This window comes from Muntiacus reevesi, chromosome 10 (assembly GCF_963930625.1).
Source record: "Muntiacus reevesi chromosome 10, mMunRee1.1, whole genome shotgun sequence".
Taxonomy (NCBI): domain Eukaryota; kingdom Metazoa; phylum Chordata; class Mammalia; order Artiodactyla; family Cervidae; genus Muntiacus; species Muntiacus reevesi.
In genome coordinates, this window is record NC_089258.1 from 32,781,265 (window position 1) to 32,799,787 (window position 18,523).

An 18,523-nucleotide genomic window follows, 5' to 3' on the forward strand; every position below is an offset into this window, starting at 1 on the left:
CGTCTCTTTCCACCTCTGATTTCCGTTAAACATTAGCTCCGGGATCTGCGCGCAGACCCCAAGGGGCCGGGCTCCGGGAGACGAGCTTGGACACTCGCCCGACCTCGGCAGAGGGCCGGGGGCGCACTTCCTGCGGGACGGCGGGCGGGGACGGAGCTGACCGCCTCCCCTTCCCCGCCCCTCCCGCGCTCTCCCCGCCCCCTCCCCTCCCCCTGCCGGGACCGCCGGGCGCCGCGGGGGCGGGGCCGCGAGCTGGCTGGGCGGCGTGGCGGTGCGGCCCGGGCGCCCGGGCTAGGGTGCGAGCGGGCCCGCCGCAGGCTCGGGTGCCGAGCGGGGGCGCGCGGCGCGTCTCGGAGCGGAGCAGCCCGGCCCAGCCCAGCGCGGCGCGGGCAGACGCAGCCGGCGGGTGGCGGCGGCGGTGGCGGCGGCGGTTCCCGACCCCGCTGGTGCTGGGCCTCCGATCGAGCGCGGCCTCGGCCGGGGCGCTGGGGGATCCCGCGGCGGCGGGCTGTAGGAGGAAGCGGCGGCGGCGGCGGGCGCGTCCCGAGCCGAGCGCGCCATGTCTGGCGGGCCCCCCAAGGCCCTGCCGTCCACGGGGCCCCAGTCTCTGCGCGACATGCCGCACCCGCTGGCCGGCTCCAGCAGCGAGGAGGCCGTGGGCGGCGACAGCACGCCCAGCCCGGACCTGCTGACTGCCCGCAGCTTCGGCGACAAGGTGGGACGCGCGGGGCTGCGGGCTGGGAGACTGGTTGGGCTCCCGAGGGGGATGAAGGATCTAGAGCCCCGCTGGGCACCGGGCCGCGCCCACCCTGGCGCCCGCTTCCCGGGCGCCGGCGTGCCCTCGCCCCGGAGCCTTGCGAAGAAGCGTCTCCTCTCTCCCGCCCCCGTGGGGTCGCAGCAGCGCAGGGGGAGCGGCCAGAGCCGAGGGGCTGGCCCGGCTTGGCTGGTCTCGAGCGCCAGTGACAGCTGGTGGGGAGGGGTCCCGCCTGCTCGTTGAGGCTGGAGGCGTGTGAGCAGTGCTCGGCGCGGGTGTCCGGGGATGGGGTTCCGGTTCCTCTAGATGCAGTCACTTGTGGCTCCGCCAGTTTGCTGGGACTGCAAGGAAAAAAGAGTTAATGGTTTTCCGTGGTCTTAACTGCCAGAGGCTTCTTAACCCCCGTCTGTCACGTGGGGAGTGATCTTTGTTTAGGTTTGCTGTGTGCCGGGGAGAGTCACCTGACCCAGATCCCCGCCGGCTGCGGGAGGAGAGTGAGCGCCCCTGTGGTTTTCTGTCTGGGGCTGCATTTACCTCTGACGGTCTCCCACGCTGTTTAGGCTTGACAGAGGCTGGGTTTGTGGCTGATGGGAAGAAAGGTCGCCCTTTGACCTCCTTTGTGTAGAGGGAGGTTCCTGATTCTCTTAGAGCAGCATGACCCTCCTGCTGCTTTGAGGTACAGGAGAGTCCAGTGAGGGGTTAGGGACGGCATGTCCCTTCCCCCCACAGGCATTTCGGCTGTGATCAGGACTCAGCAGTGATTGTATCAGCGCTGCTGTTGTGACTTAGTCACTAATTGCAGACATTAGAGTTGTTCTCAACACCTGTGATCAGGATGTTCTCTCCTATTAAAATGCTATGTGAATGCCTCTTTGTCCCAGTACTAAATGAAATCAGGAGACCCAACTTTCTTTCCCCCTTAGATGGGAGGACGTGTGGTGGTGAGTAAAATGAGTTTGAGAGCACTGAGCCGTCAAAATAGCCAGGGAGTGGGACTTGATGAACCTTCCCAAGAGCTTTGTGAAAGCAAGGAGTAGAGTCCGGGGAGCAGGGGGAGAGAGCATTCATTAGGAGCAAGGAAACTTACAAAGCTAATGAAACCAATGGGTTGAGCAACTGGAGGCATGTGTGTGTCTCTTTGTAAATATTTCTCTTTATTTTATAGAACATTATAAACTATATGAAGGCTTCAGTCGCATATGAAGGCTTCAGTCGCTCGGAAATACCTTGCCTATGTTTGCTATTTAATAAGTAATTGTTGAATGATGCTAATTTGTTGCTTTCTTACGGACAGAGAACTTGGTCCTGTGTGTGCATGTAGGATAGGAGTTGAGGTTAAGCTTCTGATTTCTTTTTCAGGTCTATATAGGATAGTGAATTAATTATCTATGGCTGTGTAACCAATTACTCCAACGTTTAGCGTCTGAAAATAGTGTCTGGGTCAGAAATCTGGGAGCAACTTAAATCTCAGTGGTTCTGACTCAGGTCTTTCGTGAGCTTCCCTTCAAGCTTTGACAAGGGCTGCAGTCACTGAAGACTGGATCGGGGTTGGATTCCAGCTTCCAAGCTCACTCACTTGGCTGTTGTCAGGCCGTAGTTCCTTTCCATAAGGCTGCTTGAGGTGACAACTGGTTTCCCCCAGAGCACGGAGTCCAAGAGATGGAGAGATCCCAAGATACATAATCTCAGAAGTGACATAGCTGAGCCATATTCCGTTGGTCACACTGGTCATCACTGGTACAGTCTGGGAAAAAGGTATGAATCCCAGGAAATGAGAATTGTTGGGGCCATCTTGGAAGCTGATTGCTTAATGAACCACTGTTGGTCTCAGAAGTGTGGGCATTTTTGGTGAGTACTGAAAGGACAGATGCCTTGTACCCCCAGGATCTAGTTGGTAGCCCCGAAGTCAAGCTTAAGTCTAATTACCCCTGGCTTCCTTTACAGGGACAGTTCCCTGAGAAAGACAATCTTGAAGGCATTATTTATTATTAATTATTGAAATATTTAATAAGTCTCATTAGAGCTATGTGGAGCATCAAAATGACCTCACTCCCAAGGGCCTGATTTATAGTGAGCCACTTTTCCTTAGAGGCTTATAGAGCAATAGAATTTCTTTCTCTGACTGGGAGGAACATTTTCCTTGAGTCTTGGCATACACATATGTTCTTGTAGCTCTGGAGAAATTTCTGCAGAGAGAAGCTTATCAAGCAACAGAGGTGAATTAGGACCCGTGGAAGGAAGCCTTCGCTTTGCCCCGGTTTCTCTTGCCCAGGAAATATCGGGGTCATTGGAGGGCAGGTAGGAGCATTGAGTGCTATGGTCTGTCTTTGAAAAGAAGCCTGTGTCTTCTTGCCTTTTGGGGCCTTGGGGTTGTGACCCTGGATGCCTGACTCATAGTCAGTTCTGGACCTGGAGAATGAGTGTTTGACAGGCTGCTCATAGTGGAAGGTTATTATATTCTGCAGAGGGGAATTGCTTTCTGTAGTGCTATGAACGGGAAAACCTTGCGTCTCAGTCCAGCAGACACTTCTCAGTGGCCTCTGGAGTTTTGGGAAGGAAGGAAAGACCAAATGTGATGGCCTTTTCACCCACAAAGTCTAAAATCATTCAAACCTTGCTGTGAAGGGCAGAATCCATTCTATTGACCAAGGGTTGCTAGGAATTCTTTTGATACCAGCTAAACTCACCAGGTCTTCTAGCACTGTATCTTTTATCGCCGCCTGAAATATAAATAAACCACTCAGCCCATTTCTCTTTTTTACTTTCACCTGCAAACCACTGTGGGCTTGCTTCTCCCCTAACTCAGCCTCCGGCTCTTGTGTTCCTCCCAAAATGTAACACCAAGTCCTCTCAAGCCCCACCTGTGGTTAACACCTCTACCCACATCCTCAACCTCTTCACTGAACTCTTCCACCTACTTCCTTCCCCCTTAGGTCACTGCTTCTCCTGAACTCCAAAACGGAGGTATCTTTTCCTCCTCCATTCCACTTATTTCAAGTTCAGGAGATGGTGGTTGGTGTCCTTTTTCTCCACTGCCTTTTAATGACCAAGTGCTGCTCCTTTGAGGCTCATGTCATATTTGCTCACTCAGGACATGTTTGAGGGCCTCCTACAAGCCAGGCACTGTTCTAGGAACTCAAGTCAACCAGCTGAAAACCCCTGTCCTGGTTGGGTATATTTTTAGTGATTTTATGTAATGCTGTGAAAGGAAGTCAAACTGGAGGGGCGGGGGGAGTGTTCAGGATCACTGGCTGTACAGAGGTGGGTTTGGGTAGACCTTATTGAGGACCTGAGATTTGAGCAGAGAATTTGAAGGAGGTGAGGGAGTTAGCGAGTGGATGTCTGGAGGAGTGTCCCGATGGAAGGAAGAGCCAGAGCGAAGTCCTGATGGCACCTGCTTAGCGTGTCAGGGGCTACCCTAGAAGCCTGTGTGGTTGGGGCAGAGGGCTAGTGGGGAGGCCTTGACCATGGATCGAAGGGGGAGGGGGCCAGATGATCTAGGGCCTGGTATGCCAGTCTCAACTTTTGCCTTGACTTTGAGTACCTTTGCAAGGACTTGAACAGAAGGAGGGCAAGAATACTTGAATTAAGTATTGAAGGATCACACAGGCTGTTGAATTGAGAATCCTTTGTTTGACTGCTCCACTGAATTTAGTTTCCTTTTAGTCAAAAGGACGTAAACTGAGTGCAAACTGGCTGAAGGAAAGAAAAGAAAAAAGTATCTCTTGGCTCGTGTTGAAAAGCCCCAGGTATTTTGGTTTCCGGAATGGCTGGAACAAGGTATTCAAACGATGCTGGGAGTCTGTCACTTCCCGACTCTTGGCTCTGCTTCCTTCTTTCTGTCTTAACTGGTGATGTTCTCAAGCTGGTGAAGGGATACAGTCTACAGACAAGGTTTGCAACTCCAGCTGAAAGAGAGCACCTCTTTCCTGATATTAATAATTCCAACCAAAGCTCTGGGCTAGAGTCTTCTGGGCCTGATTGGGTCAGGTGTTGACTCTTTGATTGCCCAAGGGCTGGGCCAGGTCCTTATCTTTGGAGGGTGGAGAAGGGAAGTTTTTGTCTGTATGTTTTAACTCTGAGTATAAATATAGATGAAGTATATAAATGTTATCTGTATTAATAAAATGCACCTATACAGTTTAAAGAATAATAAAATGAACACTTATGTTCCTACCCCCACCCCCCGGACATAGAGTTAAGGCATAGACTCTTACTCCTATTTTGGAAGCCCTCTTTGTGCCTGGGAAGAAGAGGCTGGTTTCCAAAGCAGGGTCAGGATGCTACTAGGAGGAGGAGGAATGAATGAATGTTGGACAAGCATCTGTTGTTTCACAAATGTCCATTACAGACCTTTCACTGCCGCCGCCTTCCCTGCTTCTTCGTAACTTCCCTGTTTCTCTTATTCGTTAAAATTTTTAAACCCCCAGCTATCTTCAGTTACATCTTCACTGCAAGAACTCTGTCCAAATCTCTCAAACTGTCAGTTGCTTGACCTCGTATCTTTCACCTTCATCCTTTTTCCCAGTTCACTTGTCCTCCCTCGTGGCCACACCTCGCCCTGTAACACCTGCAGCGGTGCCCGCTCTGAAAAAGTGCCATCAGAGAGCTCTTATCTCGCCTGTCCTCCTGCCAGTCAGTGGGACCCACCTGCACCTGTTCCCCGAAGCCCTGGTCTCACTGGTCTCCTTTAGATTCCACGGCTCAGCTTGTCAGTTTCTTCTGCCGCTGTCCTTGACGCAGTCCCCTCACCCTCCTTCTTCTCCATCCAGCCTGGGTCCTTCCATTTGTTCCTGCCTTTTGCCCGAGCCTCAGGAGGGGAGGTACCTTGAGAGCTGCCGCCAGTGCAGCCTCACAGCTTCCAAGCACAGTCGGGGCCTTGGTGATGTTGGGCTTGTTGTTGTGTAGTTGCTCAGTCGTGTCTGACTCTTCGCGACCCCATGGACTATAAGGACCCCACCAGGCTCCTCTGCCCTTGGGATTTTCCAGGCAAGAATACTGGAGTGGGTTGCCATTTCCTTCCGTAGGGGATGTTGGGCTGGGCCCTCCTTTCTTTCCTCCCGTTCTGCACCGTGGCTGATGGAAACTTTACTCCTCACACCTTGCACCCCGCCTCCACTCCACCTATTCATTCTGTTGGCCTCACTTTCTGCCTTAGAGAAGTTAGAAGCTGCTGTGAAAGAACTTCCTTTCACCAAACGCAGGAGGATCAGAATCCGTGGCCACTCTTTCTGTACCCCCCACCCGGATTGCAGTAGAAGAGATTCTGAGGCCCACCCTGGACTTTGGTATAGCCCACCGCTCCCGTCTCTCAGAGACCCTGCTTTTTGTTGGCCTGCCCTCACTCCTGTGTCTTCACACTCCTGTCAACTGGCTCATTCCCATCAATTTTTTTTAAAGTTTAAAGAAAATAAATTTTTTTAATTAAAATTATTTTTTAAATTGAAGTATGTTTGATTAGCAGTGTGTTAATTTCAGGCATACAAGCACAGTGATTCAGTTTCTGTACCTATATCCATACGTATCTTTCAGATTCTTTTCCCATATAAGTTATTAAAAAATATTGAATGTAGTTCCCTGTGCTATACCGCAGGTCCTTGTTGGTTTTCTGTTGTAAATATACTGGTGTGTTCGTTGATCCCAAGCTCTGAATTTATCCCTCCCCCACCCTTTTCCCCTTGGTAACCATAAGGTTGTTTTCCACGTCTGCAGGTCTGTGTCTGCATTCCCATCAGTGTTTAAACGTCCTCAAGTTGTTCTCGCTTCTAAAACAAAGAGCACAGGGAACTCTTATGATGCTTCCTTCATCCATCTCATACCCTATTTTGTGACTCCTCTTCAGAGCCAAATCTTTCAAAAGAAAGGTTTGCCCCTCTTGTCTCTAGTTCCTAACCTCTGGCTTACTCGGCCTACTGCTGTCTGGCTTCTGGCTTTACTGTAGGTCCCTTGTGACTTCCTTATTGCCAAATCCAGTAGGCACTTCATGTCTTTGTCTTCTCTCATCTCTTGATAGGTTGAACAGCCCTTGATCCTGCTGAGTAACACCCTGCTTGAAGCTCTCTCCTCGCTGGGATTTGTGTTTTAGAGTGTATGCTCTTCAGCCAGGCTGTCTGGGTTTGAATCCCAGCTCCACCATGTGTAGTCTTTGTGACAGTAAGTTATCTAACCTCTCTGAGCCTCAGTTTCCTCCTCTGAAAAGGGGGTAACAGAACTGAGTGCCTCCATCACAGGGTTGATACAGAGATGCAGTGAGTTCATACTCAGAGTAGCGCCTGATGCATCGTGAGGCTTGAATAGCTGTGAGGTGGTGGTAGTGGTATTTGTTATTCCCTGTGACTGACCTCTTCACGTTTTCTTGGTACATTTCTGTCTGTTCTTTGTCAGCTGGAGGATTGGTTGTGGTCTGGTCAGGGAGTTAAAAACTACAGCAGGCTTTTTCAAACCGAGAGACTATAATGCAGGGAGTTAATTACATTGGTGCTGGGAAGACGTGCTGAAGTCGTGCCGAGGACAAGGAGGTAACCCAGAGCCTAGGAATAGCAGGAAGCTGCAGTCACCCAAGGGGGGGGGGAGGCGGTGAGGTCAGCAGAATCCAGGAGCTTCTGCGGGAACTGAACCATGGCTGGACAGCCGAGCCAGTACAGAGACCATAGGAGGAGGGACCTCTGAGAGGAAGCAGCTGCGGCCAGGGGTGCTCTGTGAACCAGAGGGGAGGGGTTAGGGTCGGGGAGAAACACATTCTGGCTTCTCTCCTCCTCCTGCTTGAGGTGTTTCATCTGTAGCATCCATTGGCCCCAGTAGCATCTTTGGGGGACACGTGATCCTAGCAGAACCAAGTAACCAAACAGAGATTTGCTCAGATGGCTGCTGGGGGGAAAGAATCTCTCTTTTTGTTAGATCGTGAGCCATTGTTCCCTGTGATGTGGAGAGTGGAGCCAGAGAGGAATGTGGAGTTGGAGAGGAAGAGGGGGACGATCCCTGAAGATCACTTGAAGCCTGGATCCTCCTGTGCCGGCTGTGACTGAAGCCAGCACATCTGCCCAGGCATCCTGGTTACAGGAGGCCATGATGCACTTTTAAAAAGTTAGTTTTTATTTTTGGCTATGCTAGGTCTTTGCTGTTGTATGCGGGCTTTCTCTAGTTGCGGTGAGTGAGGGCTACTCTCTAGTTGCGGTGCATGGGCTTCTCATTGTGATGACCTCTCTTGCTGTGGCTCATGGGCTCTAGAACGCAGGCTCAGTAGCTGGGGTGCAGAGGCTTAGTTGTTTCCGCATCATGTGGGATCTTCCAGGACCAGGGACAGAACCCGTGTTGCCTCCACTGGCAGGCAGATTCTTAACCAGACCACCAGGGAAATCCCATGATTGCCTTTTTGTTTATACTGTTTTCAATTTGATTTGTTCCTTGAAACTTTAAAAAAAAAATGACCAATACAGCTACTTTAAAACATGAAGTGAAAATTAAATTTTACTTTGGGGACATGGAGTGGAGGGTGCTTAGTTCCTCTTGGTCAGCCCCACTGCTGGATATATTATAAATACAGAGTGCGTTATCAGCAGATCAGCTTTGGTGGCAGAGGTGTGTTTTCACCAGGTCCTTGAAGTTTGAGGAGGCTTTCAGGTGCGGGGTGGGGAAGGCATCATGGGCCCAGGGAGCAGCCTGAGCAAAGCTCCTGAGATGGAAGAGACTTGTGTCCCCTGGGTCAGGTGGCATTGGGTCAGGTCGTGTGTTGGGAGTGGGTTTGGAGAGTCAGGATGGGGATCAGGGAGAGAGGAGGTGGGAAGACAGAGCAGAAGGAGGCTGAGACTGCTTTGGATGCTCTGATGTGGAAGTTGTATTTCTTAGGCAGTAGCCAGCCCGTGAGAATGTTTGAGCAGGGGAGTGTGTGATCAGTGCTTGGGATGGGGAGAGCCTGGCATGAGAGAGCTAAGTTGGGAAGGTGTCAGTTTGGTTTAGGTTGCCGTTGTGGCCTGAGAGAAGAAAGAAGAGAAAATGAAAAGATGACTAGTTTTGGTGCAGTGGGAATGGCTGGTTTTCTAGTCTAAGAAAGACACTGGCACTCTCACTGAGGGAGAACACAGCTGGGGAAGCATATGTGAGCAGGTGTAAAGATGGAGGGAATGCAGCAGGAAGTCAAGTTGGGACAGTTTGTCTGAACCCTGCTGCTAAAAGCCCACTCAGACTTCAAGGTTTAGCACACGTGCTGCCTCTGGGTAGCTCTTCTGTATTATACGAATGTGTAGCCCCAAGAGATCCAAAGCGAGATGAGAGTGGTTGAGGTCAGAATTTAAACATAGTAGTTATTAGCAATCCAATGGAAGGCAGGAGGTCCTAGCAGTTTGTAGGAAGAACGGTGGTAGCTTGATTAAGGGCAAAACAGGGTTGAGGGAAGGTCTTCAGGATGGGGGATCAGGGATTAATAGAGGTTACAAGGAGGAAGGCAGATGTTCCTTGGTAAATGAGTCTCTGAGAGTAAGTACATAAGTAACAGCTTGGCGAAGGTGCAGTAACTCCTATGTGAACAATTGGGTTTGTTTACTAGATCCTGGGGCGGGGGAGTCATAGGCTATCTCAATTTTGACTTGCCAACAGAATTACTCATTTTGGCTGCCACAGAGCAGGGATCAAGAATGTGTGTGTGTGGGGGGGGGGCAGGAGGGGACAAGGGCGCGAGTGACATGCAGAAAAGGTGTTTCAGGACTCTCATTTGAGAAAAAGGCACAGAGGCAGGAAAAGCAGAGAGTGTCAAAGTTGGGGCACTTCTCAAAACCTGAACCTCTGCAGTATCTGTTACATGCTTGGCTCTGTGCTGGATGCTGGGGACATTGAGAAAGATGAAAAAAAAAAAAGACCTCTCAGGACTTCCTTGGGGGTCCAGTTGTTAGGACTCTGCCCTTTCACTGCAGGGGGCAACGGGTTCAATCTCTGGGTGGGGAACTAAGATTCTACATGCTGCATGGTTCAACCAAAAAAAAAAAAAAAAAAAAGGTCTGTCTCTGAGAGAGTCATGGCCCAGTGCAGAGGAGAGGAGACATATACCCAGATGGTTTGCAATGGAATGTGAAAACCCTAGAGTCACTGGTGCTGTGGCCTTGGGCAAGCTCCTTAACCTTCCTAGTTAAGAAACTAGGAAGTTCCTTAGTGTCTCCCTAGTTAAATTTTGGATTATTTCAAAGTAGTGTTCTGAAGTTTAGAATAGTGTCTGGCACATAGTGAGTACTATGAAAATGCTAGGTGTTGTTACTGCCTTAGAAGCAATAACTGGGGGTCCAGGGAGCCTGTATAGAACATGCCGTTACCTCCACCCTGGGAAGGAGCTGTGTTTTCAGACAGCAGCCCTCGTCAGTTACTGGTTGACCACTGCATGGATGTGGTATTGGAGCGTCAGTCTCTGAGCACTTTTCCAGCCTGCCCCGTGGATGGGCGAAGCAGGTTCAGCAACGGGGGAAGCAGTGTGGGCCAAGAAGTGTGGGTGCTAGTGGTTGGAAGCCAGGCCAGTGGGCACTGAACTGGCCAGCGAGAGGAGACAGATGGACACCCACAGCATCTATGTGGTTATTGTGGAAATAACATGTAAGGGGTGGGGTAAGGAGTGACCATGCTCAGGAGCGTGGTGACTTTTCCAAAGGAGATGCTCTTTAAGCTGCAGGGTGAAGTAGATGTTTCCCAAATGGGCAGAAAGGAGGGCTAACTGGAGCAGAAGAACCGGTCTGTGCCAAACCTTTAGCGGTGTCTTTTTGCAGGAGTGGTGGGTGGAGGGGAGGCAGTTTCAGAAGGGCTTTGACTCACTGGATTCAGGGGGTGTACTGGTCAGGAGTTTCGTTTGCAAACAATAGAAACCCAACTCACACTACTTTAAGCAATACCATAAGCACAGACCATTAAAGCTGACTTTTAAAAACGGACAGTGTAGTGAGTTTTAGTATATTCACAAGGTTCTACAGCTGACACCATTATCTAATTCCAGAGGGTTTTTGTGACTCTCTGGAACCCAGAAAACTTGTGACCCCAGAAAACTCTTCATTCTCATTAGTAGATGCTCCATTTCCCCCACTCCCAACCGCCGGCAATGACTAATCTGCTTTTGTTCTCTATGAATTTTTTTATTCTGGCTATTTCGTAAAAATGGAATTATAGAACATGTGGCCTTCAGTCTAATGTTCTTAAGGTTTATCCATGTTGTGTGTATCAGTACTGTTTCCTTTTTATGGGTGAATAATATTCCATTGTGTGGATGGACTGCTTTCTGTTTATCCATTCAGCAGTTAATGAGCATTTGGGTTGTTTCTTAGATACATATGGTTGACCCTTGAACACTTTGGAGATTAGGATGCTGACTCTAACACAGTTGAAAATCCATATTTTAACTTTATAGTCAGCACAGTTCTACATCCACGGTTTCAATCAACCTTGGATTTTGCAGTGAGAAAAATCCAATAATAAGAGGACCCACATGTTGTTCAAGGGTCCACTGTATACTTAAAAAAAAAAAAAAGACACTAGACTTCCTGGTGGTCCAGTGACTAAGACTCCATGCTTCCAATGCAGGAGACTTGGGTTCAATTCCTGTTTGGGAAACTCGGATTCCAGCTGCCCTGCAGTGAGGCCAAAAAAAAAAAAAAGATAGGAAATACAATTTATTTAATTTTCAACAATAATTTTGACATTTGAAGTTAGTAGTAGTTTTAGACATGAATGTACAATTAGATGGTTGTAAATACCCTGATTTTTTTTTTTTAATCATCTCAGCCATTTTTAGGTATTTAGTTCAGTCATGTCTGACTCTTCTCGACCCATGGACTGCAGCACGCCAGGCTTCCTTGTCTTTCACTGTCTCCCAGAGCTTTGCTCAAACTCATGTCCATTGAGTTGGTGATGCCATCCAACCATCTTATCCTCTGTCGTTCCCTTCTGCCTTCAATCTTTCCCAGCATCAGGGTCTGTTGCAGTGAATCGGCTCTTTACATCAGGTGGCCAAAGTATTGGATATAGTTCGGTAGTGTTAAGTATATTCATATTGTCGTGAAATTGATCTCCAAAGTTCTTCATCTTGCAAAACTGAAGCGCTGTACTCATTAAATAGAACAGCTCCCATTATCTCCCTCCCCCCAGGCCATGGTAATCACCATTCCACTGTCTTTATGAATTTGAAGCCTCTGCTTTAGATTCTCCATATAAATAGAATCATACAGTATTTGTGTTTTTTGTGACTGGCCCATTTCACTTAGAATAATGTTTTCAGGGTTCATCCATGTTGTAGCATGTAACAGGATATTCTTTTTTAAGACTGAAAAATATTCCATTGTATGTATATACTACATTAAAAAAATCCGTTATCCACCGATGGGCATTTAGGTTACTTCTGCCTCTTGCCAGTGCTGCAGTGGATATGCAGCTATCTCTCCAAGATCCTGTCTTCATTTTTTTCTTTTTTTTTGGATGTATAAACCCAAAAGTTGATATATAAAAACTGGATCATATGCTGATTCTATTTTTAAAGTTTTGAGAAGCTTCTGTACTGTTTTCTATAGTGTTTGCACCATTTTACAGTCACACCAACTGTGCTCAAAGATTTCAATTCCCTTGCATCCTCACCAGCACTTATTTTTTTCCATTTTTTCATTAGTGGCCCTCCTAATGACTATGAAGTTGTATCTTGTGGTTTTGATTTGCACTTCTCTGACTGAGGATGCTGGGCATCTTTTCATATTCTTGTTGGCTATTTGTATTATCATCTTTGGAGAAATGTCTATTCAAAATCAGATTATTTGATTTTTTTATTGTTGAGTTGTAGGAGTTCTTTTTATATCCTGGATATTAACCCCTTATCAGATATATGATATACAGATGTTTTGTCCCATTCCGTAGTTTGTCTATTAACTCTTTTGATTTCATCCTTTGCACAAATTTTTTTTTAAGTTTGACGTAGTCTCATTTGTCTATTTTCACTTTTGTTCTGTGTTTCTAGTCTCATAGCCAAGAAATCACTGCCAGTTTCAGTGGCATGAAGCTTCCCCCCATGTTTTCTTGTAGAAGTTTTGTAGTTTGGGGTCTTAGGTTTAGGCCTTTAATCCATTTTGAGTTTATTTTTGTATATGGTGTTAAGAAGAGGGTCCAATTTCATTTTTTGCACGTGAATATCCAGTTTCTCAGTATCACTTGCTGAAAAAATTATTCTTTCCCCTTTGAGGGTGTGTATACTTTTAAATATAGTTTCTTACTAGAATCAATAGACCATTTTAATACTTGAAGTGCTAACGTGAATTTTTGTACATGTGTTTGAATGACTCCTCTGTATTATGTGCTCTGGGAGGCATGATGTTCCTTGGGAGTTAAGATACCTACGTTTTGGAAATAACAATTGCCTGGGAGAGGTCAGGGCTCAGACATTCCAGGTGAAAATGTCTTACTGGATATATAGAATAAAAATGGGTTGTAGAATAATTCTTTTATTGTGAAAATGGAAACCTAGACCTTCTTTTCAGGCTGTTTAATTAGGCAAGAGGTATGTTCTCAGGAAGGCTTCCTTGGTGGTCAGTGGTAAAGAATCCACCTACCAATGCAGGAAGATCCCCTGGAGAGGGAAGAATGGCAGCCCTCCCCAGTACTCTTGCCTGGAAAATCCCAGGGACACAGGAACCCAGCAGGCTATAGTCCACGGGGTCACGAAAGAGTCGAATACGACTAGCGACTAAACAACGACGTTCTACGGAATTAGGCTTATCATCTTGCTGTGTCAGCATCTGTGCTGCAAAAATGCAGTATAGCAGCCTTTTCTCTGCGCTATCCGGTCCGGTAAATCTTGTTTATTTCATGACTTGCGTCAGGACTAGTGAAGGACGCTTGGACTTTTTGTTCATTCCTCCGAGATTTACATGGGCCTCTCATGTGCCACGCTTGGGGAATGCAAAGATGAACAGATGGCCTTACCTTCTAGCCACTCAAAGTCCAGGAAGGGAGATAGGGAAGTACAAGTGAGTCTTTGCTGTTTAACGTGATGACAGGGGTACGTGCTGAATGCCAGGGGGTAGTCCGAGTAATTTATTAAAGAAATTTTTGAGTGAAGCACGTTGGAAGGAGGTCTTGGGTTAGCTATTAAAGATAACAACTGCATTTTGCGTTCTGAATTAGCCACTGTTGGGATTTCAATGATCTGAATAATTGTTTTTTGGCCTGAGTTAAGAGTAAGTTTTTTTGTCCTTTAGCTTTTATTATATGCATGTTAATGCAGTGACTGTTCTTTACCAGTGTATGTATATCCAAGATTGGCCATATAATTTGTGGGGCCCAGTGCAAAATGAAAATTCTTACCCCCGTGTTAAAAAAACTATTAAGAATTTCAAGATAGTAATAGCAGAGCATTAAACCTAGTGTGAAATCCTTCAGAGCGTGGGGTCCCTGTGAAGCTGGCCCTGAGTGTATCCTTTGGATGTCCTGGTTTCCAGGTTCTGTTAAAATCACCTCTTGCCCATCTCAGTCTTCTGGGTCAGGACTGTTGCCATTCTGGGGGTATGTTTGCAGTGAGTTGTGGTCCCCCAGGCTGGCTTCTCCATTCTGGGTTGACTGTAGGGCTTGCCCGGAACACTCCACCCCCCCAGTCAACATCTAGACTAACTTCACAGGGTCTCCTGTCTGCCCAGACTGTCATGTTTAACATCTGCTTGGGACTGTTGTCATGTCCCTGACTCTTGCTTCTCTTCTCTTTTCCTTTTGTTCTGATGTCTTCCGCATCGAGGGTGTCCCCTCAGTTATCACCTTTACCCAGAGATGATAGTAACGTGTGTCTGTGATCATTCCAAACCTTTAGGGAGCACTTCTTTTGGTTGGGAGCCATACTGCGTCCTCCCGGAGCACTCCCCTAACATGCATTTACTGTCTCCTTTTTCCTTGATAGCTGGGGAAACACAGGCTTTGAAAGGTGAAGTTGCATTTACATATTCAAGGTCACAGAGCTAGAAGAGAGTGGGGCTGGGATTTGAACTTGGGTCTGTCCAGCCTTAGAGCCCACTCTCTTCACCACCACAACTGCTGCGAACTGGCATCGTTTTCCAAACCCGCTCCCCACTGTTTTGAACATTTATTTGCATTAGGCACTGTAGGTTGTGTTTCTTACACAAAACACAGTTTCAGGCCAAGGGAAATGAAACCAGCCCCTGTGTGTCTTACTCTTGTCTCTTCCCTCATCTCAGTTTCTGTTTTTTTCCAGCCTCTTCCTCATCCCCTATCAGCCTCCCTTGTTAGAGAAGTCTCCCAAGGCTCGCTGCCTCCTGCCTGCTCGCTCTCCCGTCACCGGCAGGCTCCTTGGATGAGCAGTCATTGTGCCCTGCTTCCATCTGCCTCGCCATCTGCCGCTTCTTGCCTCAGCATCCAGCCCCGCGGGCCGGGTCCTGCCTCGACCACTCACAGCCCAGGGAGAAGCGCAGTGGCTGCTTTTGTGCCATTAACAACCCAGGCCTTTAGAGCCGCAGAGGACTCCGTGGTCTCTCCCCCAAGACCCTTTCTTTTCAGTGGAGGAAACTGTGACTCGGAGAGAGGAGTGATTATCAGATAGGGTCCCCCAGCTGGTTTGTGGCAGAGTTGAGGTTAGGACCCAGGTTTCTAGACCCTTGGTTCACGGCTCATTTTCCTTGAGTGATATCATTAACTAGCTTCCCCTCAATGCTTTTTTTCTCTGCCTTTTTTTTCTCAGTGTCTTAAACTCTGTTCACGGCCCAGTGCCTGGCACATAGTGGATGCTTCATTCACTGGATGAATTAATTCTCTCCTCTCTCGGCCTTCCTTCCCCTGCTCCGCCCCTGCTTCTCTGGGCCCTCCTCTCTTTCCTCCTAAGCTCCAACGGTGAGCCCCTCCAGCCATGCTTCCTGCCCTTTGCTAGTTCCTTAGGTTTCATCTCTGGGTGGACTTTACTGCTGCAGCAGAGCGTAGGACTCCCACATCTTCATTTCTAGCTTTAAACACATCTTTCCAGGTATTTTTGTGATTCTTGTTTTAGCACGTTATAATCTCCCTATGGTGAAAGTATTTGAAACCACATCTTCCTTTGCCTCTTTTTTTAAACACCCTGTTTTTGTATATAACATCTTTTTTTTTTTTTTTTTTTTTTTTTAAGGTACAGGGCCCAAGTATTAGCAAGAGCAGATTTTTCCTAAAAATGCAGGCATCTAGGTCTTTTCCTGTAGGCGGCTGTGCGCCCTGATGCGGACGCTCACTACTGTGGCCTGCATATCCCTGGCCACACTTTTGCTCTGTTTTCAGAAGAGAAGCTTCAGGTCAGAGAGAAGTTCGTGCGAGCAGTCAAGGAGGTCTGTTGCCCAGGTTGTCTCTCCAGGTCTTCTTTACTCCAGTCTGATGCAACCGAGGTGTGATCCCCTCTAACTGGTCTCAGGACTCAGTGAAGCTCAGGTTCTCGATGTCTCATTGCAGAAAGAATTCACAAAGAGACAAAGTGATAGGTAAGAAGCGGATTTATTTAGAAAGAAACACACTCCACAGACAGTGTGTGTAGGCCATCTCCGAAGGCGAGAACAGCTGACATCACTATTCTTTACATGTCCTTCTTCATTTCCATTGTCATTGTGAATATCCTAATCGAGATGTATGTAGCTAAACACTCATCATCCGAGGACTTTTTAGACAATGCTGTTGCCTGGGTCCCATCTCAAGAAATTTGGACCCAATGAATCTAGGATGGTCCAGAGACCAGTATTTCTTAAAAAGGGTTTTCCAGAGAATTATAACGTGTAACCAAGGTTGAGATCAGTTGCTTTAAAAGGATCCTCTGAGTCGCTCGGAGGGAATGCGCCCTCAGACGTGTATCTCCTAGACTGTACTGTAAACTCCGTGAGGGCAGGGCTCTGATTGCTTGATGTAATGGCAGTGCGTGAACAAAGCCTCGGATGGGGTGAGTACCCAAGTACGTGCTGACTCAATAAATAGACACGTGCACAAATGTATTTGTTGCAATATTATTTTTAATGGCAAAAGATGAGGAGCCTAAATATCCACCAGTAGGAAGTTAGTTGTGTAAACCGTGATAATCTTTAAAATGTATTAAAAAGAGTATACACACACACACTCATATGCCGTAATGGCAAGATACAGTAAGTGAAAAGAGAAACGTTACAAACCACAGGAGGCCTGCCGTCGCCTGTGTGCGTGTGTAAGAGTTGCGCAGGTGTGAATGTGTACACTCGCCTCGGAAGGGTGCACTGATGCTCCTCAGAAGGTCATCCTCGGACCCTTTGAGAGCGTAGCCTTCCTTCCTTGGAGGCTCTCTGACCCAATCAGAGAGAAAGAGCCCTCCTTCTCTCTTCCTAATTTGGTTAGTAATAGTTGGTTTTGATGGAAGAGGGAAAACTTGACTAACCCTTGTGTAACTGTGTTTCAGACAGACAATGTATACACCTCTGATGCTGTGTATAAAGTGGAGAACTTTTATCAGTATTGTATATAGTGAGAACCTGCCTAGAGCACAGGGAACTCTGGTGCTCTCTGGTGACCTGGATGGGAAGGAAATCCGAAAAGAGGGCATATGTGGATACATGTGGCTGATTCACTTTGCTGTACCGTGGGAGCACCATATTATTGTAAAGCAACTAGACTCCAGTAAAAACTATTAAAGAAAGAGACGTGGGGCTTTTTACTCGCAGTCACGTGGGGTGGGACGTGTGCGTTGTTCCTGCCTGAAAACAGTTAAAACGGCGCGGACCCGAAGAGGACACAGCTCGGCTGTTAGCTGAGGGGAGAGGAGACGATGCCCTTCTGTGGTTTCTTGTTAATATTTATCTGTTTTTGGCTTGGCTGGGTCTTCCCTGCCGTGCGGGCTCTGCTTTTGTTGTGGAGAGTGGACGCTCCTCTCTGGTTTTGGCGCACAGACATCTCATTGCCGTGGCCTCTCTTGTCGTGGAGCACAGGTTCTAGGGCACGCGGGCTTCGGTAGTTAAAACCCACAGGCTTAGCTGCTCTGAGGCATGTGGAATCTTCCCGGACCAGGAATCGAACCAGGGTCCCTTGCATCGCAAGGCGAATTCTTAACCACTGGACCACCAGGGAAGCCCTTTCCTGTAGACTTTAATCTGCTCGCATCAAATACGGGTGAATACCGGCTCAGAGTGAGCTTTTACCCTTTTCTCCCAATGGTCATCAGCTTTCTGAACTATATTTTTTTCCCCACGGTTAAGACGTTTTTTCTTTCCTGCTTCAAGTCACCGAGGAGGCGCAGGACCCTGTCTTGTTTCACCAGCTGCCGGACCTTGCCAGACCCTTGTTTCTTGCCTTGCCCCCACCCTCGCTGACCACAGGGCTGCCGTGGGCCTTGCCTGTCTCCGTGAAGGAGGAGCGTTTTCGGCCAGTGATGTCAGCTCTTCTCCCTCCCAATTTTCCTCATAGCAGTCCTTATCCTGCTGAGGGGTTCTGGGCTTCGTTGCAGCTTCTTAGAGAGAGGGGCGATCAACTTACAAACAAGTGCGGATGGAAGGCGTGGTACAAGGGGGTGGCGATGTTAGTGATGGAGGAGGAAACGGCAGCCCACTCCAGTCTTCCTGCCTGGAGAATCCCGTGGACCCGGGAGCCTGGTGGGCTGCTGTCCGTGGGGTCACACAGAGTCGGACTCAACTGAGGTGACTTAGCATGCATGCACGTGTTAGGGATAGACCGACATCGTTCTGAAATAGTGCAGTGGACTTTTTCAGTGTAACCAAATTCTCCTTACCAGGTCTTCTGGGAAGCTTGGCACATTATTATAGGTATCTATGGAGCTTTCTGAGTAAC

At 48.1% G+C, this 18,523-nt stretch overlaps 1 protein-coding gene across 1 annotated transcript in view; it reads left to right on the top strand.

Moving 5' to 3' along the window:
* The first annotated feature begins 268 nt into the window (after window positions 1–268).
* The window catches only part of SNX30 (sorting nexin family member 30), a 103,275-nt gene continuing 85,020 nt past the window's right edge, over window positions 269–18,523 (top strand). The window contains exon 1 of the mRNA XM_065946478.1: window positions 269–715. Coding sequence (XP_065802550.1) covers window positions 560–715 — 156 coding nt within the window. The 5' untranslated portion in view covers window positions 269–559. The remainder of the gene's footprint in view (window positions 716–18,523) is intronic.